We start from the raw sequence: 25,861 nt of genomic DNA, 5'->3' as shown, positions 1-25,861 counted from the left end.
GGCATGGGCTGGTAAGTGGCAAGTAACATTCAGGCCACTGAAGTACCAGGTAATGACCATCTCCAGCAAGGGGGAGTATAACTACTTACCCATGACAGTTAATAGCATTACCATTTCTCACTCCCCTACCATCAACAACCAAGGGGTCATCGTTGGTCAGAAACTCAACAGTACTATCCACTTAATTGCTGTAGCTAGGAGGTGGTCAGAGGTTGGGTATCTTACATTGCTGTCACTCAAAGCTTTTCCACCATACAGGACATGTCAGGACTATGAGAGAATGCCCTCCACTTGCCTGAACGGATGCAGCTCCAACAACGCTCCAGAAGCTTGACACCGTAAAGGACAAAGCAGCCCACTTGATTGGTACCCCACCCACCATCCTAAGCAATCATTCCTGCTACCACCAGCGCACCATGCCATGCACTGTGTATCATCTACAAAAAGCTTTGCAGTTACTTGCTACTCAAACAGCATCTCCCAAACTCCTAATCTTTACCATCAAGAAGGACAAGAGCACCAACTGCACCTTCTCCGTTATCTTGGCATGGCAATATACCGTCGTTCCTTCATTATCACGCTCCCCAACGCTCCCCAACAGCGCTGTGGGAACACCTTTACCTGAAGGGCTGCGGGAGACTCACCACCACCTTCCCAAGGGTGCTGGTGAGAATGCGATGCCCAAATCCCCAGAAAATGAATTTAAAAGGGATTATTTCTCCAAACAGTTCACACTTCTACATGTTATAAAAGACCTGTCGGGAGACTGGGCTACTGTGGAGAGAGATGTGGGTTCATTCGGGCCAGGTGCATCTGCCAGTGCTGACAGGAAGACTGTCCGCCCCCGGCTCCTGCGCGCGTCTAACCAATCGATCGGGCCGAGCCATCGGGGCGATCGGGCTCGATTGCATTCGCCCTGGGCGCCGGTTGCCTGACAACGGCGAGGCCTGGTGCCTCCGAGCGGGGGCGCCTGTTGGGTTGGATCGGCGTTTGACACGAAGACATTTTTTTGTGTGTGTGGTGTGTGACGGTGAAAAGAGGAGGAGGGAATGTCCGCCTCCCGGCCGCCTGCTTGAGAGAGCCGCCTCCACTGGCGGTCGCTGTTGTGCGGGCTGCTCGGTTGCTTCATGCTCACCGCTTCCCTGAACGCGGCTTGTTCTCCCTCTCTGAAGTGACCGAGGAGGAGGAGGAGGAGGAGGAGAAGAAAAATCATGGCGGTGCCGGAGTGACGCCCCGCCAGCGCGGAGCCAGGACGCGCTCACACTCGTCCCCCCCCCCCCCCCCCTTCTCCACCGCAGTTTCCTTCCTTCCTTTACATCCCTCCGCTGCTCCCCGTTCTCCCCCGCACTCTCTCAGCCCTTCTCCCTCCAGCGGCGGCGACTTTCCTTCCTTCCTTCCATCCATCTATCCATCCCTCCCTCCCTCCCTCCCTCCCTCCCTCCCCCTCCTTCCTTCCTTCCTTCCCTCCCTCCCTCCCTCGGCTTTTTTCCTCAGCCGCCAACGTCGGATTTATGCTTCTCGCCTGTTCTTCGACATGCAGCCTCCTCCGAGAAAGGTGAGTGAGCTCCCCAACCAGACATCTTTCTTCGCCGCTGTGAAGAAATGTCGTATGCGGGACGGGGGTGGTGGGGAAGGAAAAAAATGTCCCCGGTGTTTAGGAGCACCCTCCGGATTTACAAGCTTGAATTAAAGCAGAAAAGTGTTAATTAGCTCATCTACTCAGAGGGGTTAGTGATATCTTTTTTTGTTAACATCATTTATGTCGGAACGTAAATCTGTAGGATGTGGGCTCAGTTGGGTTTGAAAATCACGGTGATGGTGAGAGATTTGCATGTGAAAGGAGGGGGTGTTATTGTTTTTCTGGAGGTTGAGCAGTGGGTTATTTTTCTAGGAAACCAAACATTTCTCCTCGTATATCGGACTCTATCCAGCTGAGTATCGTGTACGCGTCGAAGTATAGTCCAAAATGTGTACACATCTGCCCTTTAAAATGCTTGTAATTGGAGTGGGCGTTCAAGCAAAGGCGCTTTATGGTATATAAAACTACATTTTTAAATCAATGACTTTCTCGCAAAGTGAAATGTCACGAGGGTAGAATTTTCCGAAATTGTTTCCATGACCAGTTGTGTGTTATAATGTTCACAAGCCTGGTTGAAATGTTTTGATTTATTTACATAGTTATTGCATTTATGAAGGAAATAAGCATTTTTTATGGACACTGGCTTGTGTTTTGACACAAAATAGTACTGAATATTGCTGTGTTGTATGTTTGTTTTGCAAGTTCTGTCTAGGAAGTTAGTGGGTTCAGTTGTAGCTTGGTGAGTTCTTTGATTTGTATGGTTTTGCTATTTCTTAAAGAAGTGTGTTTTTATCAAAGGTAAAAGTTACTCAAGAACTGAAAAACATCCATGCTGAGCAAATGACTAAACTTCAGGCAAAGCATCAAGGAGAATGCGATTTACTGGAAGATTTGAGGTAAGGTTTCCAATGTTTTCTTTCTGTGTGACAAAAAAAATCACGAATTGTGGCCACATTAAATTATTTCCTCCTTGTGGGCCAAGTTGTGTCATGTGACAGATGTGCCAAAATGAAAGTTCTACAATTGTTATCTTCATTACTGGAATAAATGGCAAATTCATAATCTGCATTGTTTTTCTTAAACTGAATATGCTTATCTCTAATCTAAAAGCATACTAGAATTCACTTGCAATGACCTTGAGAGTGCTTACAGGTGTTTGAATTGGATTTTCCAGCAGTCTTTCTGACTATATTTTCATTTGTCTTTTGAAAGTTGACATTTTAGTCATGTGTAAACCTTTACATTATGTAATCTAGATAAGTTGCACCGATCTGCGTTTTTATTTTCCCTACGAAATAGAAGCTGGAGGAGACCATTAAGGCCCTTGTGTCTTGTCCACCATTCAATAAGATCACGGCTGATCTCAGCTACTGAGTCTCCACGTATATCTTGGATAGAGAATTCCAAACATTTGCAACCTACTGGAGAAATTTCTTCTCGTGTGTCTTGAATGCCTGACCCCTTTTGGCTGTGACCTGTGGTTCTTGAGTCAAACAGCACAGAAACAGGCCCTTAACCAACCATTATATATTTCTATATTAGTTCCATTTACCTGCATCTAGTCCGTGGCCTTATATGACTTGGCAATTTAAGTGCTTGTCTGGATGCTTTTTAAATGTGTTGGGAGTACATGCTACTTCCACCAATTTGGGCAGCACATTCCAGATTCCAAACACTTGGGGGGGGGGGGGGGGGGCAGGGGAGAGTGCCTTTTGGTCTCCTATAAACCTATTTCTCACCTTTTACTCTTCCCTCATGTTATAGACACACCCACCATGGGAAAAAGATTCCTTTATCTGCCCTACGTATCCCCTTCATAAATTTGCATATCTCTATTGGGTCACCCCTGAGCATCCTCCACATTAGGGAAAACAAACCCAGCTTATCCAATCTCTCCTTAAAACTGAAATGCTCCAAACCAGGCAACATCCTGGTGAATCTTCTCTGCACACTCTTCAGCACAATCTCATCCTTCCTACAGTGTTGTGACTGGAATTACACACGATACTCCAGGTGTAGTCTAATGAATGTTTTACAAAGTTGTAACATGACATCCCTGCTTTAATGTTCTTTGCCAAGCTTGATGAAGGTAAGCATCCCATTTTTTTTTATGTGCTGCCCCTTTCAGAGATCTGTGGACTTGTACCCCAAGGTCCCTCTGTTCATCGACACACTGTGGGGCTCTGCCATCTACTCTTTATGCTGTACCCTTATTTGACCTTTTAAAATGCATCACTTCACACTTGTCAGTATTAAATTCCATTTGCCATTGCTCCACCCAACCTTCCAGTTGGTCAATATCATGTAGCCTAGGACAATCCTCAGGATCTATAACACCACAAATCTTTGTGCCATCTGCAAACTTGCCAGTCATACTTCTTACATTCACATACAAGTCATTAGTGTATATTACAAACATCAAGGGTCCCAGCACTGATCCTTGTGGTACACCACTGGTCACGGACTTCCAATCAGAAAAGCAACCCCCTGACTCCCATTACCAAGCCAATTTTGCATCCAATTTGCCAGCTTGCCTTGGATCCCATGGGCTCTAACTTTTGGACCAATCTACCATCTTGATACATCAAGCAAGGGAAACAACATTGCTGCATCCCTTTCTTGATTTCTCTACCTCCATCTTGTGATAGGTTAGTGATCAGTGTTCATTATAAGCTCAGAGATTCTCATGGGCATCTGGACTACACCTCCATTCATCCAGTTTCTTTGGCTCTGTCATATCTGTTCTGATGATGAGGTTTTTCATGTCAATGCTTCTGAGTTGTTCACCTTTATTAATACATGGGGTTTCCCTACTACCCCTTCCTTTTCTCACCAACCCCCCCACCAGAAGAGTTGATAGGGCTGTTAACCATATCTGCTCCATTTCCTATGTTTATGATCTTAGTCCTAGTCCTCCTCCTCCCATCCAAAACAAGGAAAGGACATCCCTTTTCCTTGCCTTCACCCCACCAGCCTCTGCATAAAACAGGGCGTTATCGTTTCTGCTATCTTCAATTGAACTCTGGTGAATGTCTTTCCTTTCCCTTTCAATGTTCCAAAGTTTCCCTCTACAACTTGCCTCTCCACGGCCTCCACCAAAAGCACTCTCCTTTTCATAGCACTTGCTCATTTAACTATAGAATATACAATACCTATTTGTTTACCTCTTCCACCATCTAGGGATAAAACAGTTCTTACAGATGAGGCAGCAGTTCATTTGTACTTCCAATATGGTGTTTTGCATTTGGCACTGTGTGATCTTTACGATAAAGAAACTAAACAAAGATTGGGTGACTGCTCTGTAGAACACCTTGGTTCAGTCCACAAGGAAGACACTGAACTTCCAGTTGCCAATTGTCAGTTTAATTCTCTATCCTACTCCCATTCTGACCTCTGGTTTTTGGTCTCTTACACTGTTCCAATGAAATCTAACATGTTCGAGGAAAAGCACATGATCTTCCATCCTGGCATGATGCATCCCTCGGGACACAATGTCGAATATGACGGTTTCAGATAACCAGTCTTTCCTGTTTGTGGCAGAACTGAAGTTCATCAACCTGTGACATAGTTTTTCTCTCTTTAGCCTTTTGGCTATTTATAGCATTCTTTTATTTCAGTTTCCTGCAACTGCATCTTTCAGTTCCAGCATTGTTTTCTCTCCTGCCTCATTCATCCCCCACTAGACAGACTTGTTGCAATTCACCACTTTTTCATAGATGTGCCAACAGCATGGGTGTCACCTGGGTTCTCTTGGTGTCCATGCCATCACAGACATTCGCTTTGTTCTGTTCCACTTTTCCTGTTCTCCACAATTTAAAACATGCTTGTTGTGCCTTTTTCCAATTACGGTAAAGTGTCATTAATCTGAAATGTTAGCACAGATTATCTCGCCATGAATACTGCCTGAAGTATTGAGTATCTTCAGCAATACCTCTTTTCAGATTTCCAGTATCTGTAGTTTTTTTTTGCTTTCAGATATAAATAGAAAGTTTGCTGTAAACCACATTAACAAAAAACTGCACTTTACAATACACCATTACAATTCAAACATCTTAAAAGCACTTCTGAAGTACATGTATTGACTATTGCTTAAGTCAGTGTGACAACTGATACCATTATTTTGATATAAACTGACACCCCAATTTAAAAATAATTTAGCTGACCTGGAAAAGGCACAATCAACTGATAATGCACAAACAATGCAGTTGGAAATGGATTAGAAAATTATGAACCAGTTGGATGTGCTTAAATTACATTTGAAATTTGAAATTGGAGTCATATAGTTCACAAGATACAAGAGTGTGATGCCCCTTGAGCATTTTTGTGATTAACCTATTTCTAAAATAGTGTGTGTATTTTTCCCTGAGTCAAGCAAAAACACATTTGCAAATTCTTGAAATTGAATAAAATATTTTACTAAGAATGTGCATTATGTTTTAATTGTATTTTCCTGTGTTGTTGCAGGCATTTCAGTTTCTTGTAAGCTTTGATAGGCAATAGTAAAGTGTTCAATTTTATAACATTTTAAAGTGTTTTGGAAAAAGGCTTTCTTAAAAAAAAATCAAGGCCTTTTACTGAAAATTAGTACTTCTGAATTATATTCTATCAATTAACTGCTTTTATCTAACCATAGTGCAAATATTGTCGTAATTCATAATGGCTTGATTGTAAACTTTAAAAGTGATCTTGTGCATCTTGTTACTTCGAGTTCTGTGTTCTTTTGAGTAATTCAACACATTGCATTGCTGATAATGTAAATACTCAGAATAGCAGTAAGAGAGATTGAGAGGTATTGTGCATTTCAAATACTAATTGTCAAAAGTGCATTCATATTAACTCACTTGGCCTCGGGATTAAGTAATTTTGAAATTCAATTCTAATTTAAGAAATAGAAGTCGCTGTAGGCCATTTGACCCTTCAATAAGATCATGGCTGATATTTTACCTCATTGCCACTTTCCTGAACTGATACTATATCAGATTACCTTATTGCCTAAAAATAAATCTATTGATCTCAATCTTGAATACACTTGGGGACTGAGCCTCCATGGGTCTTTTAACGAGATTATCTCTCATTCTTGTGTTTAACTTCTTGTATTTAAAGCCACAGTCCCTGGGCACTAATCTGTTGAATGTACTGTACAATCTACTGTGGTTGGTTGGTTTCTTTGTTTACACTTAGAATTGCTTCTACTTTCAGAAGTCGCTGACATGTTAATTTTTTTCCAAACTATAAAAAAGTACAGGTTATCCCCAGATAACAAACAGGTTCTGTTTTTAAAGACGTCTGTAAGTTGATTTTGTTCATAAGTCAGAAAATACACAAAAATCACACGCTATGGTAACCATGCCTCCACAGTATTGTAATGCATTTCAACAAAAGCACATAACACTGATAAGAATAATTAATAAAAGTGGAGAGAGGAAACTACTTCTGCCCTTCGTAGGAACAAATGTATGCACGTAGACCAGACTTTAGAATTTAATATTATGGGAGCTCATTTGTATATAGGGGTGTCCATAAGTCGGGTGTTCGTAACCTGGGGATAGAATGTATCTGCAAAATCTTACTTTTTTTTATTATTAGCATCTACATGCCTGTTTTCTTTTTACTAGTAGTTCCACCAGTATTCCCCAGTATGAGTACATGCAAGTTTTGTGATTCTTTGTGAATGCAGAAGTTTGGAACTTGCTGGCTAATCATTGCAGGTTGTTTTCCAACTGTGCTTTGCCACTGGATGCCACATGGAGTACAAGGGCAGAGAAGAAACTTGTTGCGATTCCTTGGCACTATCTAACCCACCTATATTTGCACCATCATCAAATTTGGCTACAAAATATCTGGTTCCTTCATCCATATCATTAATATAGATTATAAATAATTGAAGCCTTAGCACAGACCTCTGACATTCCATTAGTTACTAATTGTCGGTTCAAAAAGGACCCATTTATCCTGACCCCTCTGCTATTCGTGCCAGTATATTACTCAATCCCCTTGCATTGTTGTTTTGTACTGTGACGTCTTATGTGGCACCTTTTTGAACGCCTTCTGGAAGTTCAATTATACCTTTATCCACCCTGACCATTACATTCTGAAAGGACTACCAAATTTGTCAAACACTACTTCCCTTTCAAAAAAAAGTCTATCTTGATTGTCTAATGATTTTCTAAATGTCCTGCTATTAACTCCTAAATAATAGATTCCAGCATTTTCCCCAATGACAAATGCTAGACTAACTGGCTTGTAGTTTCCTGCTTTCTGTTCCCCTCCTCTCACGAATAATAGCATTACATTTGCAGTTTTCCAATCCTCTGGGAATTCTCCAGAATTCAGAGAATTTTGATAGATTACAACCAGCTCATCCACTCTCTACATTCGCTTCCTTTAAGACACTAGGATGCAGGCCATAAGTTCCAAGGGGACTTGTTGGCCTTTAATCCTATTTTTTTTCTTTATTTGTAATTTTAAGTTCCTCCTTCCTGAATGCTCCTTGACTATTATTATTATTGGGATGTTTCTGTGTCTTCAGTTGTGAAAACTGATCTAAAACAATGATTGGAATCTTCGTCATTTCTCTATTTCCCATTATTCTACACTTGTGTCCTTTAATGATCCCATGCTTACTTTACTTTTTGTATATCTACAGAAGATCTCACTATCTGTTGTTATTTTTCACTCATCCTTCATTTTCTCCCTTTTTATTTCTTTTAATATTTTGGTGGTTCCTAACAAAAATATTCCCAATCCTCTGGCCTACCATGAATATTCATAATACTGTATGCCTTTTCTTTCAGTTTAATGCTATCATTAACTTCCTTAGTTAGGCACAGATGGTGCATCCTTAGAGCCTTTATTTCTCACTGGAATATACCTTTGCTGAGATTTATACTATGTCTCCTTAAATGTCTGTCAGACTAGAATTACTATCTTGCTCTTTAATTTATTTCTTAGTCTGTTTTAGCCAGCTCTGTCCTCATACCTTTGCATAAGCTTTATTTAAATTTGAGACACTAATTTCAGACTTAATTTCAGTTTGACAGTGAGAAACTTCTTCTGTGCTATGATCACTTGTTCCTGGAAAATCTTTACTTTAAGATTGTTAATTAAACTTGTCTCATTACATAATACCAGATCTAAAATAGACAGCTCCCTGATTTGAATGTTAAATACATTGCTCTTAAAGAAAGCATCCCAAATGTATGCAATGAACTTATTCTCAAGTCTACTCTTGCCAATTTGATTTATCCATCTATATGATAATTAAAATTGCCATGATTATTTTGGTACCTTTCCTACAGGCTCCCATTATTTCTTGAGTTGCACTGTGAGCAGATCCACATTTTGGGCTTCTGAGCCAATTTTAAGTTCAAGTTTATTGTCGTGGGCATACATACCCAGGGTATAAATGCCATGAAAAGTAGCTTTTTGCAGCAGCAGTACATTACAAACACAACAAACATAAATTATACATAAATTGCACAACAAAATAAACAACAACATTAGTGGAAGTTGAGGGAGAGGGGAGAAAAGAAATATAGTCCGAGTTAGTATTAGGGTTCTTCGGGTCAGTTCAAGAACCTGATGGCAGTGGGGAAGAAGCTGTTGTTGAACCTTGAGGTGTGGGTCGTCAGGCTCCTGTACCTCCTGTCTGGTGGCAGCAACGAGAAGGGGGTATGGTCCAGATGGTGGGGGTCCTTAATGATGGATGTCACCTTCCTGAGACATCGCCTCATCCTGTAATCTTAAACTTACACCACCTTAAGATAAGATATCTTTATTAGTCACATGTACATCGAAACACACATTGAAATGCATCTTTTGCATAGGGTGTTCTGGGGGAGGACCGCAAGTGTCGCCACGTTTCTGGCACCAACATAGCATACCCACAGCTTCCTAACCTGTACGTCTTTGGAATGTGGGAGGAAACCGGAGCACCTGGAGGAAACCTGTACAAACTCCTTACAGTGGCCAGAATTGAACCGGGATCACTGGCGCTGTAAAGCGTTACGCTAACTGCTACACTACCGTATCTTCACAAAATTTTAATTACCCTTGAATACGTTAACAGTTTAACTATTCTCCTTTCCAATTCCACGATCAGGTAGTCTACCCCTCCTAAATTAGTTTAAATCCTCAATAGTGCAAGAAAAACTGTTCCCCATCACACTCCAAAATATTAGTTCTTTTCTCTTGTTGAGGGACAATCTGTCTGCCTCAGGTTCTCTTTCTCTCCTTTCTTTCCACCACCACCTTCCCACCACCCCCCCCCCCCCCCCCCCCCCCCCACACCACTCCTTTTCAATCTCTTGTACCATCTCTTCAATGTGCATTCATCTGCTCTATCTTCCTGTTTTGGTAATCATTAGCATGTAACAGTAGAATCTGGAGATCATTTATTTTCCCACTTTCCTAAACTCTGCCTTATCGCCCTTTCTAGTTGGTACTGATGTAGACCATGAACTCTAGCTCTTTAGGATGCTCTGAAACCATTCAGTAACATCCTTGACCCTGGTATGGCAATGCAGCATACCATTCTGGAGTCACATCCAAGATCATTGAAACACCTGTACTACCTGGATGTACTTGGACTTGTGTATGGAATTACCTGTCTGGATGGCATGCAAACGAAAGCTTTTCGCTGTAATCTAGGTACATGTGACAATAATTTACCAATTACCCTTCTTCCTGCCCTCCTGTTCAATTGAGACTTGTGGTTCTATGTTTCTGCTTCTGACTGCACAATTGCAAGGAATAGTCATACTTTCCATATCCAAAAGGGCAAAATTTGTCTGTGACCGAGATGAAGTTGGGGACTCCTGCAGTGTGTACCTACTCCTAGTCTGCCAGGTGGAACCCAATTCCCTCTCCACCTATATACACTAAAGCTGCAGTGTGATCATCTGTCTAAATATGCTCCAACTTGGAAAGCTGGAGTTCAAGCTACTGCACTGTAGATATTCCCTGTGCTCTTACTTGTGTAGGTTACTGAAAATGTCCATGACTTCATAGCACAGGATGCAAGTTCCACTTGGCTGAGCTACCCTGCAATTTCTTAATTTATTATGTAATAATTTATAAAGCAGAAATTTGACTGTAGAAAATACTCCTTGGGTTCTTGCGAATCAGCAACCTACCTTCTGCCAATCAATAAGATGAGTTACAGGTTTAAATTGTGATTTAATGGTTGAAGTTTTCTTAATTGGGTATTATGTTTTAATAGCTTTTTAAATGTTTCTGAATGTCAAAGAAATTCAGAAGCATTGATAAAAATTTGACAGTGTAGCTGGCTGCGGGGCTTTTTCTGGCCCACCCATGCATTCAGTTATAGTGCTTAAGGCCCTGCTACTCCAACAAGATTAATCTGATTCAGGTAAGGGAAAAAGGAAATGTAAGTAGTGAGTGGCCCTCGGGGGGGGGGGGGGGGGGGGGGGGGGGTAGAACCTTATTGCTTTCGTCAGTCTTATAATAGAAATCCTGTAGGTCCGTGATTCTAGTCCATTTTTAAATATGTGGGAAACGAATAATATGCATTTGTTGATAGATTTGTTAACCCACACTGTAAAATTATTATTAGTCCATTGCTGGAGTTTACAGTGGTATCACATTTCTTCCTGTGGTTCATCTTATTTCATTACTTAAAATTATATTTGGTTCATTTGTGCACTGCTGTGGAGACTATGATATGGCTTTTGTACTTCAGAACACATTTGTTTTAATGCAATATGTTTGACAGCATCTCATTCCACTATAGAGAACAAGTTTTAGTTTAGTGATGAAAAGGTAAAATGAGAATTGAACAAAAATCCCACCTGTTTATAATCTTGAACATTTCTAAGGATGTGTCCAGCCAGTGTAGATTATGGGGCACCACTCAGTGGATTTTCTGGATGTATGTTGGAGTTGTTTTTCTAAACCGAAATATTTAAAATATTCAATTCTTATCTATTGCCCCTTCCTCCTTAGTTAAAATAAGAACACTAATAAATTTTCAATTACTAAATGAAATGAACCAAAATATTGGCCAATTTTATTCCTCATAGAGTCACACAACATGTAAATAGGCCCTTTTGGCTCATAGCCTTTATGCCTTGATGATTCAGGTGTCTGTCTAGGTACATAAATGTTCTGAGAATCTCTACTTCCATCATCCCCTTAGATGGTTCATTCCAGATTTCAACCATCCTGTGTATTGGGGGGGAAATTCTTCCTCTGATCCCCTCTAAACTTCTGACTCATCATCCTTAAATTTATACACTCCACTGTGGGGAGAAGTTTCTTTTCCATCTGTGCTCCTTATAATTTTATATACCTTGTCATGTTCGCCCACCCCCAGCAGCCTCTGCTCCAAGGAAAACAAACCCAGCTTATTGAAATGCTCCATTCCAGGCAAGACCCTGGTGAATCTCTTCTGCACCCTCTCTGGAGTGATTGCAACCAGAACTGCACAGTAATCCAGCTGTGAAATTGCCAATGTTTTATGAAGTTGTGTTTATAACCTTCCTGCTCTTGCTTTCATTAGCTAGGGCATAGAATACAAGTGTCCCATAAGTTTTCTTAACTACCTGATCTACTTGTGCTGCCATCTTCAGGGATCCTTGGACTTGAAGGCCAAGGTCCCTCTGTACCTCCATACTCTAAGGCCCTACTTTCATGGTGTATGTCTGTTGTGAAACAGGTTCGGGGTCTCAGAAGGCGAGGACTCTGAACACAGTGTTAGAGAGAAATGATTTATTTACAAGAGAGAAATGTGGGGAAAGGGTAATGGGAATAACATGCGCGCACAGTTGATAGTGACTGTGGGAAAGTTGCAACGGGGGTAAAATGCACGTGCGCACGCACACACAAAACGAACTGGGTACAGACAAGGCGGGACCAAACCTTGATTGGCAGTGGTGTGTTTTCCGACCAGGTAGGGGTAGTGCTGTCACATGACAGCCACGACGCTCTACAATACAATGTCCTAGCCTTATTAATCTTCCCAAAATGCATCACCTTGCACTTTCATGATTAAGTTTCATTTGCTATTGCTCTGCCCATGTTGCCAACTCCTCAGTGTTGTTCTGTAGCCTAATACTACTGTCCTCACTTTCAGTTGCAACACCAGTTTTTGTGTTATCTGCGAACTTGCTAATTGTGCCTCTTTCATTCATATTCAAACAGTTAATGTATACAATGAATAGTAAGGCTCCCAGCACTGATCCCTGTTGTACACCGCAGGCCATAATGCTTCCAATAACAAAAACAACCCTCCACTGTCTTCCTTTACCTCCTATTACCAAGCTAGTTTTGGATTTAATTTGCCAACTATTCCGGAGGTTTTAGCCTTTTGGATCAGAGAAGCAAAGGACTGCAGATGCTGGAATCTAGATGAAAAACATGATGATGCTGGAGGAACTCAGCAGGTCAGGCAGCATCCGTGGAGAAAAGTGTTTTGGGTCAGTTCCTCTTGTGGGATCTTGTTAAGGGCCTTTCTGAAGCCCATTTGGACTAAATCAATACACTTTGCTACCTCTGAAAATTTCAAATTGGTCAGACAGGATCTCCCCACAATAAAGCCAAGCTGACTAACTTTGATTAATCTATGCCTTTCCAAGTGCAAATTAATTCCGTATCTTATTTTTTCCCCCCAAAAACTTCCTCCTGCTGATGTTGGACTCGTGATCTGTAATTACCTAGCATTTCCCTGCTGTCCTTGAATAAAGACAACACCTTTGCTGGGTGTTCAGATTTACATTGAGTACTTCTTTTAAATGTTTGAACAAAGATAAATATTACTGAAAATTATCCTCACTAGCAGTGCGTGAAAGTTATGTATATTGACTGCTTGTATTAATTTTGGTATGAGGCCGAGGGGAAATACTAACATTTGCTGGTGATATCAAAATAGGCACATTTAATTCTTCAGAAGGCCATTGAAGATATTAAGAATACCACAAAACTTTATTATTATTATTATTATTATTTATCTTGAAGTGCTGTAAAAAAAAATGTATGGAAGAATTTGTGTAAAGTCAGATTTCCCTAAGTTGCACCACCTGTAACCCGGGGAGCCCCTGTTAATTGGCTTATTATTGTTACATGTACCGAGATACAGTGAAAAGCTTTTGTTTGCATGCCATCCAGACAGATTATACATATGTACATTGAGTGAGTTGGTACAAAAGGAAAACAAAACAATGCAGAATATAGTGTCACAATTACAGAGAGAGTGCAGTGCAGGTAGACGGATAAAGTACAAGGACTATGACAAGGTAGATTAGGAGATCAAAAGTTTATCTTTGGCGTATAAGAGGTTTGTTCAAGAGTCTGATAGCGGGATGGAAGTTAAGGGTTTATAGAGGAGGCAACACAAATTCACAGGAAAGAAGATGCCTAATGCGTGTCTTCATGAGATATACAATTTTGAAATGGGAGTAAGCCTTGTGTTCCTTTAAGTGTGCTATGCCATTCATCAATATCAGATCGAATCCGATATTTGTCCACTTTCTTGCTTGTGTTCTGTATATCTTGATTCTGTTTGGTGTCCAAAAGTTTATCTATCTTAACCTTGAATTTACTAAATGATTGAGCATTCACAGATGTCGAGGGCAGAAAATGCTAATGATTTGAATCTGCCAGAACAGAAACTTCTGTGCATCTGTTTTAAATAACCAATCCCTTACTCTGACTGTGCTTCCCAGTGCAGTGTTGCCATGCAGAAGAAATAACATTTTGGAATCTACCCTGTCAAACCCTTTCAAAATATTGTACCTTTCAATTCTCATCTCTAGTGAGTATTGACAATCTTGGTCAAGCTATTTCCTCATCTGAGGAAAAATCTAATGAATTCATGCTGCACAGAATCCAAGGCAAGGAAATCTTTCCTTGTGTAGGGAAAACACAACTACACCCAAAAAGAGATTGGGTGTCACCAACACTCTTATTTTGTTGGACTGATTTAGATTGTAAATGGATTATGAAGGATTGAGAACATAAGAAGTAAGAGCAATTGTAGGCCCATCTGGCCCATCGAGCCTGCTCCGCCATTCAATAAGATATGGCTAATCTGGCCGTGCACTCAGATCCACCTACCTGCCTTTTCCCCATAACCCTTAATTCCTCTACTATGCAAAAATCTATCTAACTGCATCTTAAATTTATTTAATGAGGTAGCCTCCACTGCTTCCCTGGGCAGAGAATTCCACAGATTCACTACTTTCTGGGAAAAGCAGTTTCTCCTTATCTCTGACCTAAATCTATTCCCCTGATTCTTGAGGTTATGTCCCCTAGTTCTAGTCTCTCCTTCCAGTGGAAACAACCTTCCTGCCTGAGTGGGTAGAAAGAAGCGGGCTAATTTCAGTTTTTGAGAGATCAGTGGAGGAGCATAGATGCAGAAAGCGGGAAAAACCTTCAGTTTTGTAAGGCTGTGGAAATCACTTCTAGGATTAATCATTGAACTAAAAACTACAGATTAAAACTTAAATTTAGGTGAAATGGGTAAATGAAGGAAAATCCATTGAAGGGATATAAAAATCAATTGGATAAATTTGATTACATCTTTTGTCTTGTGTAGAGGGTATGACTTGTGCTTTTGTTGTAATTTCTATGTGTTTATTTTAAAAATAAAATATACATGATTGATGTGCAGTGCCTGCATATTCTAGATATTTTTAAAACGCAAATATATATTTAGCACTTAAAAATTGTCCCACTACTGCTGCCATCTTATTCTTTGTGGAAATTAGATGTATTTCCATTGTCTAATGTGTCCCCATTATCTATGCCTGACTTTCCAAATTCAGTTTCTTGCAAATTCTGAACATTGACCAAGTAAGTGTTTTCTCCTCCTCTCCCTTCCCTAATGCCTATTCACCAGTTAAGCTTGGCTGCTGAGGAGTCCTGTACCCAGACTTCAACTCTGATCCATTTGCTTGATGTTATTGCCAGTGATTCTGTAGAGTCTTTTGGAGGATCTTCATTTGGCATTTTAAAAGATGCACAGCTGAAAGCAGGAAGTTGTCAGACTATAGTACTTTGCTCCATTTTCTACAGTGGATCACTGTACGTGAGCATGTTCCCAGACTAAGGATCAAGATTGGTTTTGAAAACCAATTTGTATGTAAAACATTTGTTTGTTTAATTCAAAATCATTCAGTATTACAATTTAATCACGTCCTGGGGAAGGAGATATATTTTTGGATACAAGTTCTTGCAAAAATCACTTATCAGAGTTTTCTCCGTTTCCAAATGCAAGTTGTGCTGATGTGTATTTTCAGCAATGGTATTTTACTTTGCAGGTTTGCAACATCATTGTCTTGCTTTGCAAAAGTTTTCTACAATGTTTATAAAACTTATTTATGGCATTTTATGGAGAACATTGAAAAATAGGGAAATATGGCTAAGCTATCGCATGTTTGAGGTTATAACTCGCCATAAGTGGCAAATGGTTTCTACCACTTGGAAAATATCCATGCTTGGAGATACAAGTTCTATTGTACAGTGGTACAGTTTGCTTCATTAACAGAGGCTTTGTTAATGGATCTGTTGTGGAATTGTAAGTGCATAGCTATATTTTTGATGTGATTCAGGGCAGGGATGTTGCAGGAGTTTTAATGATTCTGCTATTTAATAATGCAGAAATATTGAATATGCACTTACTGCTTTAACAGGATGCTGGGAATTTCAAGAATGGCTATTTCTGAACTGAGATTGAAAGCATCACAAGTCAATTGGTATGCCCTGAAGCAATATGGGCAGTCTGACAACAGGTGGATGTGGTTGTCAAATTTATGATCTAACTGGGCTGTCTAGAGAGGAGCCAAGTGGAGTTTGGTTGCTTTGTTAATAAGTTCAGGAAAATAAGTTGATGGGATCCTCAAAGAAAGCAGTACGTTCCCTTTCTATTTTTTCTACCATGCTCTCCCTAGTGGCCCAAGCTGTATTGTTACATGTTAATTGTAAATTCAGTAATGTGCAGAGGGAGGGATTTTAAAAAGAGGATAGGTGCATGCTGAAGCAGTGAATTACTTGCATAATTCAAATCATTTGGCACTTTTAGAGAGAAGTTTATTTTTACTAATTTATCACTAATGAGCTCAAGGGCAAGGTATTTTTTAAATTCCATTTCCTTTTGATATAATGATTCTAGTAAGAAATACAGTGCACCTGTACATTATTACATGTTGCACTATTTTCAAATGGATAAATTCAATAGAGTAATCTATAATAAAAGGTTTACTTAAAAAGGAGCTGCCTCAGAGGAACCTATATTCTGCCCTGCCATTCGCCATTACAGATGTTGCTCTGCTGCCGTCTGACATGTGCCTTTATAGCTTGTTTGTTGCAGGCCACTGAATAGCACAGAAAGCAGCTGTTAGTTGGAGATTGAACCCAAGTCAGAGCAGGAATGAATACGTGAAGTTCATTGTTCCAGTGTACAATAGTGGCTTGAGCTAAATACCAGTGTATTAAATTGTTATTTTATGAATACAGTTCTGCGTCTAGTTTTATTGCAATTGAAATAAATTCCATTGATCATTTCTCATTGAAATAGATGACTTCAGTTGGATAATTCTTCCCAAGATGGAAGAGAATTAGATAAAGACATGGTCAGTGGGATCCACGTTATTTACTCAGTAAGTATTGATTATGGATCAGAAGTCAGTAGAATGCTTGACATTTGGAAAATGCACTGGAGGCAAAGGGTGAGAAAGTTATGGAATATTTCAATGCAAGTGGTATGTTGGATTCTCATGACTGAATAATCCTTAATTGCTGTTTATTTTACAAGCTTGTTATTTGATTTATTTACTCATTCTTAAAAATAAAATCCATTTAGGCCAGAAAGCATCTCATTGTGTGGATACATGTTGCTATTCTCTCTGCAGTGGAACACTAGGCTCCGCTACCTCCTAGTGCATGGTCGGACAGGATGGTGCAAGTGTAGGTGAAGTCAGAAGTGTGAAAGATTGAACTGCCATGTTGTAATTCAATGTTGCAGCAAGGGGCCAGAAAAGTAGTGCGAGCTTGGCAACTTTTGAACTTCCACTGACTCTTGAACTTTTGCCCAGTTATGCTGATTGCTTCTAGGAGATTCATTCATTTCCAGCACAGGACATCTGCTCCATAATGTTGTTTGGTTACTATGAAGTTTAAAAATACTTGTATTTCTATGAAAAAATACATATTTTTGTTTGGATTCTAATTGTATTCTTTGTTTAAATTGGGCACTTGCCTTGGAGTCCAGAAGACTAGGATTAAGTTTCACTCCAGAGATTTTGAGCATGAAAATCCAGGATGACACTTTAGTCTTGCACTGTTGGATAGAAAGAAGATTGAATTGGGGGGAAAAAAGAAGAATGGAGGTGGGGAAGGAATTGATGGAACTGCTCTGTTGGGAACTGGCTTAGACCTGACGTTTGCCTCCTGTGTTGTAATAAGCAAGGACATGCCCTCTCCTACAGTGGGGAAGTGCTTAGTTTCAACTTAATGATTTGTCACATTTATGTATTTGGGAATTGGCTGCAAACTTGATTTTTACACCACCTCCACACACTTCTCTGCCTATAGGATTTTGCAATCAATTGCCAATTTGCATAAATATCGGTCAATGATGGCTTAAAGTTAACAACAAGTTACGAGAACAGAAATGGTCAGCTTTAGGAGATGACCGTCACAGAATTATGACGTTGTGGCCATTACAGAGACTTGGTTGTCACAAGGGAAGGATTGGCTGCTTGATGTTCTGGGGTTTAGATGGTTCAAAAGGGTTAAGGAAGGAGGTAAAAGAGGGAGGGTGAGTGGTATTGCTAATCAGGGATAGTGTCACAGCTGCAGAAAGGGAGGATGTTGTGGAGGGATCGTCTACTTGAGTCAGTGTGGGTGGAAGTTAGAAACAGGAAGGGAGCGATCACTCTATTGGAAGTATTCTATAGGACCCCAATAGCCACCAGGACACTGAGGAGCAGATAAGTAGGCAGAGTTTGGTAAGGTGCAAAAATAACAAGGTTATTGTCATGGGAGACTTCTACTTCCCTAATATTGATTGGCACCTCCTTAGTGCAAAAGGTTTAGATGGGGCAGAATTTTTTAGGTGTGTCCAGGAAGGATTCCTGACACAGTACCAGGACAGGCCGACTAGAGGAGAAGCCATAGTGGATCTAGTACTAGGCAAGGAACCTGGTCAGGTGACGGACCTCTTCATAGGTGAGCATTTTGGAGATGGTGACGACAACTCCCTGACCTTTCTTATAGCCATTGGCAGGGATAGGAGCAAATGATATGGGAACACTTTTAATTGGGGGAGGGCTAATTATGACAGTATTAGGCAGGATCTTGGGAGTGTAAATTGGGAACAGATGTTTTCAGGGAAATGCACAGAAGAAATGTGGAGGCAGTTTAGGGAAGACTTGCATAGGGGATTTTGGATAGGTTTGCCCACTGAGACAGGGAAAGGATGGTAGGGTAAAGGAACCATGGTTGACAAGAGGTGAAATATTAAGTCAAGAGGAAGAAGGAAGCGTACTTAAGCTTTTGGAAGCAAAAATCAGGCAGGGCTCTTAAGAATTATAAGGTAGCCAGGAAGGAGCTTAAGAAGGGACTTAGGAGAGCTAGAAGGGAACATGAGAAGGCCTTGGTGAGTAGAATTAAGGAAAACCCCAAGGTGTTCTACACATGTGAGGAACAGGAGGATGACTAGTGAGGGTAGGACCGCTTGGAGATAAAGGGGGAAACGTGTGCTTGGAGGTGGAGGAGATAGGGGAGGTCCTTAATGAATACTTTGCTTCAGTTTTTGCTAGGGAAAGGGACTTTGAATGCGAGGCCAGTGCAGAACAGGCTAATGTGCTGGAGCATGTTGAGGTTAAGAAAGAGGTTGTGTTAGAGCTTCTGAAAAACATTAGGATAGATAAGTCCCTGGGACCAAATGGGATATACCCCAGGTTACTACAGGAGGTGAGAGAAGAGATTGCTGGGGTGTTGATGATATTTGCATCCTCCCTGGCCACAGGAGTGGTGCCGGAGGATTGGCAGATGGAAAACGTTGTTCCCTTGTTCAAGAAAGGTAAATGGGATAATCCTGGGAATTGTAGACCAGTGAGTCTTACGTCGTTTGGAGCTATTGGAGAGGATTCTTAGGGACAGGATTTACAAGCATTTGGAGATGCATAGTCTTATTAGGGATGGTCAGCTTGGCTTTGTGAAGGGCAGGTTGTGCCTCACGAGTCTAATTGAGTTTTTTGAGGAGGTGACAAAACAAATAGATGAAAGTAGAGTAGTGGATGTGGTGTATATGGACTTCAGTAAAGCATTTGACAGGGTTCCCTGTGGTACGAAGGTTGGAGGGGTTGTGGATAGTGTAGAAGGTTGTCATAGGTTACACAGGATATCAACAGGATGCAGAGTTGGGCGGAGAAGTGTGAAGTGATGCACTTTGGAAGAATGAACATGAAGGCAGAGTACAAGGTTAATGGCAGGATTCTAAGCAGTGTGCAGGAACAGAGGGATCTTGGATTCCTCGAAGCTGCTGCACAAGTTGATAGGGTAGTTAAGGTGTATGATGTGCTGGCCTTCATTAATTGGGGGATTGAGTTCAAGAGCTGCAAGGTAATGTTGCAGCTCTATAAAACTCTGGTTAGACCATACTTAGAATATTGTGTTCAGTTCTGGTCATCGCATTATAAGGAGGATGTGGAAGCTTTAGCAAGGGTGCAGAGGAGATTTATCAGGATGCTGCCTGGATTAGAGAACGTGTCTTATGAGGAAAGATGGAGGGAGCTAGGTCTTTTCTCTTTGGAGCAACACAGGATGAGAGGTGACTTTATAGAGGTGTATGAGATTATGAGAGGCATAGATGGAGTCGACAGCCGGCACCTTTTCCTCAGGGCAGCAAAGCCAATATCAGAGGACATCAGTTGAAGGTCAGAGGAGGAATGTTCAGGGGAAATGTCAGAGGTAGGTTCTTTATACAGAGTGGTGGATGCCTGGAAAGTGCTGCCAGGAGTGGCTGTCGAGGCTGATATAATAGGGACCTTTAAAAGGCTCTTGGATAGGTACATGGAAGTAAGAAAAGTGGAGGGATATGGGCTGTGCAGGAGGGAAGGGTTAGATTGATTATGGAGGAGATGTTTATATAGTTCGGCACAACATCATGGGCTGAAGGGCCCGTACTATGCTGTACTGTTCTAAGTTACAATCTGGAAATGCCCTTCCGCCTAACTTGTCCACGTCAACCAAGTTGCCTATCTGAGCTAGTCCCATTTGCCTGTATTTAGCCCATATTCCTCTCAATCCTAGCTGCATTCTACAAATGAAAATTCCTTGCATGCACTCAGGCAGGATACAATATTAAATATATATAAATTCAAATATCTTTTAAACCTTGTAATTGTACCAGTGTCTATCACTTCCTCTGACAGCTTGTTCCACATACCCACCACCCTCTGTGTGGAAAAAGTTGTACCTTGGATTCTCTTTTAAATCTGTCCCCTCTCACCTTAAGCTTATGCCCTCTATTTTTCAATTCCCCTACCCTGGGGAAAAAGACTGACCATTCAACTTAGATGTGCCCTCATGATTTTATATACCTCTATAAAACAGCCCAGCATATCCAGTCTTTCCTTGTAACTCAAGCTCTCCAGTCTGCATAGACCTTTGCCAAAGGCAATTAATACATAGCCAATTTACCTCCATTGTAAAGAAGCTGAATGTCTATAACAAGTTCATAATTTATATATAAAATATCTAATATTGTATCCTGCCTGAGTGCATGCAAGGAATTTTCATTTGTAGAATGCAGCTAGGCAGGGTTAACAGTCATTTATTGTGACATTGAATAAACCAGCATATCCATTTGTCATGGTGAAATGTTACAGCTTTAATATCTCAGAGGTTATTAACCTAAAGTATAAACATTTAAGAAATAAGTTGAGGAAAATTCATGAATATCTACAGGTGTACTTTCTATAGACCTCTAGTACAATAAAGAGCTCCTGGTCTCTCAATCTACCTCGTCATGGCCCTTGCACCTTTATTTGACTACCTTCACTGCACTTTATCTGTAACTGTAACACTATATTCTGTATTCTGTTACAGTATTTTTGTTTTTCCTTTTGTACTACCTTGATGTACTTATGGAATGAGCTGTCTGGATGGCATGCAAACAATCAGTACATCTGACAATAATAAACTAATTACCAACTGAGAATTCGGCAATAGATTGAGTCCACTTTAATTGTGTTTTTCACCTGCTCTTGTTTTGCTGTCACTGGCTGGCAGTTTCTCTCAGCATTGGCATCGGCAATGTTGGTGGGCGTCTAAAGTCAAATAATACTAGTGATCAAAAATACTGTCTTGACGTGTGTCACAAGAGTTGATTGGTCCACGAAAGGTTTCATATGTCAGGACTATGACATCATCAGGTTGATTGAAGAAGTTCTCCTGAATTGTGGTCTGAAAGTTTGTCAACATTGGTATGAATGTGTTCCCAAGGACAAAATTAGTTTCAAGTGATTCTGTACCCAGCTTTGAAGCAAACTCCATGTTGGAGGTACTCCTGAAGAAGCTTCTCCTGAATTTCCTACTTGATTTAATTGTTAATATTTTATATTTTTTTTCATACTGAACATGTCATGAATTTATACTTCTGAGTTCCAGTAGCAGCTGTGTGTATGGCCCAATTGAATTTTGAGTTTGTAATTGATTTTCTCTAGTTCATGAATTTAAAGTTGAAGATATTTGTTGCAGCGTACCAGTGAAATGTGATCATTTAACTTTGAGAGAGATTTTTCTGGTATTCTTAAGTGGATGAATTTTTTCAGAATTCTGTCCAGACTACAGAGTTGAAGATTAGCTATTTAAAGTACATTGTGGTACAAAATCTGTAAGGCCACTATATTGAAACCTATCAACTTTCTGGTGGTTTATAGAGGTGAGGATGCGCTTTCAACTTGTTCACTGTCATTATAAATTGACAGCCTATTATTGAAAAAGCTGATTCTATTTTCCATCGATTTCAGTGAAGCATAAGCATCACTGATCCACATTGCAGCTTTATGCCCAAGTGGAAAATTGAAGATTCCCCTGTGGTATCTTGATACAATTAAACCCCACCTGTATTGAGAAGAACTGAGATAAAAATTCAACTTTAGTAATACTGTAGCTGTTTTAGACCTTGGGGAATGTTTTCCCCTTTAGTAATATGGGATTAAATAGGATATAAGTTTAAGTTGTGAGGAGAGGCTGGGTCTGTTCTCCCTGGAGCAGAGGAGGTTGAGGGGATATGATTGAGGTATATAAAATTGAGGGGTAGAGATAGGGTAGACTGTAGGAAACTATTCCCCATATCAGAGATGAAACTAGAGGATGTAGATTTAGGGTAAGAAATTTAGAGGAGATCTGAAGAGGACCTTTTTCACCCAGAGAGTGGCAAGTACCTAGAATACACAGAGTAGGGGAAACAGAATCATAACAAGCACTTGAATCATCATGGAAGATTAATACAGATGGGTGCCCACTGGTCAGGGTGGACATGGTGGGCAGAATCGCCTGTTTTTGTGACTGACTCTGTGACTCTAAGCTTCTACTGAAACTGCTGGACAAAATGATTGTGATTGGTGTTTTCACAAACTAGAGAATTAACATGTTGCATGTCAACTGTGTTCTGCATTTATCCATGAAATAGTTTGAAGAGTTTCAATTGCATTTCAGATAAAGGAGAAGTATTTTAATCTTTTTGTTACCCCTTGCATTTTTAGCGTTAAAGTTGCAGTTGCTAAATGGCTTTTGGATTAATCAAAAAGCTATAATTGTGTATATTCACCAGTTTAAACCACAATTGCTTTGTCAAAAGAGGGGAACAGTGACCCTAAAGTGAAAAGCCAAGTTGGCTGTTACACCAAACTAACTTCAGGCCGCCCAACAGTAGTGACATAACAGTTCCAATTTATAATGTTAAAATAAATTATTTGGTGATTTCTCTCAGTAAGTTTCTTGTAGTATTTACCATACTATTGTGGTTAGGATTGGGAGGAGAAAATTACATTGTACTTGGTTTTTCTAAATCTAGTTTGCTAAGAGTCTACATTATCAGATGCAATATTTTTGTATGATGGCAAACCCAATCTACCTCCATGGGTAAGTTCAAAAGTCTTGTGATATCTTTAGGGAAATGTCATAGCGTTCTCTAATATCTTGGTACTATTCCTGTCATGACAATGAAGCCAGAAACGGGTTATGGTTCTTGAGTGATTTTGATATGCAGAAATTAACAGACTGCATTTATTCACTTATCAATTTGTGCTTCAAATTTACTCTCTTGCTTGTAAAAACAAAATATTTTGGTCATCTGACAGAAAAGGCACCATATAAAGACAAGATTGTTCATTTCAGGCATTTTTTCACAGAACCTTATATTTATGTGGGATCTATATATTGCTTAAAGTTGTTTAATTTTTCAATCAATACTGGAAAATATTAAGAGGTTGGTATTATAAAAGCCAAATTCATCAATTTGTAGCTGACAAGTTGAGTTCTATTTAGTACTCAAAACCAGGAATCTATTTGGCCCACCTTGTCCATGCAGACTCTGATGCTTATCTACGTTATCCCTCTACACCTTTCCTATCAAAGTATCTTTCCAAATGCCTTATAAAGTTAACAATGTTTAAAAAATTTTAACTGTCTCTGCCACCTCCTTTGGCAGCTCATTCCCGATGATGACGACCACCACCACCTGTGTAGAAAAACTTGTGTCTCAGATCTCCTTTAAATTTCTCCCCACTCACCTTAAACCTGTGCCCTCTAGCTCTAGATTCCAGGCCCTGGGGGGGAGAAAAGATTCTGACTATCCTATCAATGCCCCTGATAATATTTTAATCCTCTTCAAGGTTACCCTTCAGTCTCCTATGTTCCAGTGAGAATAAATCTATCCTAACCAATCTTTCCTTATGACTACATTCCAGGCAACTTCCTGGTGAATGTCTTCTGTGCGCTTTATTGCTACCACATCTTTCGTGTAGTATAGTGACCAGAACTATGCATCATACTCTATGTGGAGTCTAACCGCTGTTGCAATATGAGAGATGGATCATCAATACCTCTGCCAATGACGACAAACATACCAAATTCATTCTTCATTACTCTATCCACCTGTGCCTCTATTTTCAGGAAGTATGGACTTGCACCCCAAGGTCTGTTTGTACATCAATGTTCCTGAGATCCCTGCTATTTACTCTATATGTCCTCCCAGAATTTGACTTCCCAACGTGCATTATCTCACACCTGATTAAATTCAATCTGCCATCACCTTGCCCAACTTTCCAGCTAATCTATGTCCTGCAGTATCCTTGGGCAACCTTTGCTATCTGTGACTCCACCAATTTTTGTGTCGTCAGTAAACTTACTGCTCAGGCCACCAATATTCTCGTGCATCATTTATGTGTGCATATAATACATAAACACAAAGGTCCTAGCACTGGTAGTGCAGTACACCGTTACAGAGTTCCAATCAGCAAAACACCCATCCATCACTACCCTCTGCCTCCTATCACCAAGCCTGTTTTGGATCCAGTTTTCCACATGCCTGGAATCCCTTGTGCCTTAACCTTCTGGACTAGCCTACTTTATGGGACCTTGTCAAAAGCCTTACTAAAGTCCATGTAGACGACATCTACCATTCTGCTTTCAATTTTCTTTGTTATTTCCTTGATTAGATTTGTGAGACACAATCTCCCCTGCTCAAAACCATGCTGATTTCTCCTAATGAGTCCCTACATTTACAATTGAACATAAATCCTGTCCCTCATAATCTCCAACAGCTTGTCTGTCACTGATGTAAGGCTCGCTGGCCTCCAAGCTCATCCCTCTTGCCCTTTCTGAATAAGGGGGCAACATTGTCTATCCTCTAGTACCTCACATGTGGTTAATGAAGTTACAAAAATCTCCATCAGAGCCCCCAGCAATCTCCACCCTTGCTTCCCTTACCATTCTGGGATAGATCCTGTCAGGCCTTGGGGATTTATCCACCCTGATGTGTGCCAGTATTTCTAACATTTCTTCCTTCCTGATACAGACATGCTTCAGAATATCAGCTTATTCCTTAACTCTCCAGCCTTCACTTTCTTCTCCCTGTTGAATACTAATAAGATGTAGTCATTTAGGACCCTACTCGTATCTCATGGCTTCACACACAGATCACTCCTGAAGGGACCTAGTCTTTTCTTAGCTGCCCCCTTGCTTTGAATATACTTATAAAAGGTTTTAAAAAGGCAAAATGCTTTTATTGATTTGCTTTTAAATGTTTCAGGA

General features: G+C 40.3%; 1 protein-coding gene across 2 annotated transcripts in view; it reads left to right on the top strand.

Annotated features, from left to right (window-relative positions):
* Positions 1-905: 905 nt before the first annotated feature.
* Positions 906-25,861, top strand: part of LOC127575780 (F-BAR and double SH3 domains protein 2-like) — a 171,517-nt gene continuing 146,561 nt past the window's right edge. For both annotated transcript variants that reach the window (XM_052025863.1, XM_052025862.1), the window contains exons 1-2: positions 906-1,555; positions 2,378-2,475. In XM_052025863.1, coding sequence (XP_051881823.1) covers positions 1,535-1,555; positions 2,378-2,475 — 119 coding nt within the window. In that variant the 5' untranslated portion in view covers positions 906-1,534. The remainder of the gene's footprint in view (positions 1,556-2,377; positions 2,476-25,861) is intronic.

Source organism: Pristis pectinata, chromosome 11 (assembly GCF_009764475.1).
Source record: "Pristis pectinata isolate sPriPec2 chromosome 11, sPriPec2.1.pri, whole genome shotgun sequence".
Lineage (NCBI taxonomy): Eukaryota > Metazoa > Chordata > Chondrichthyes > Rhinopristiformes > Pristidae > Pristis > Pristis pectinata.
Note: the sequence above shows the minus strand (reverse complement) of the source record. Positions and strands in the feature narration are given on the sequence as shown.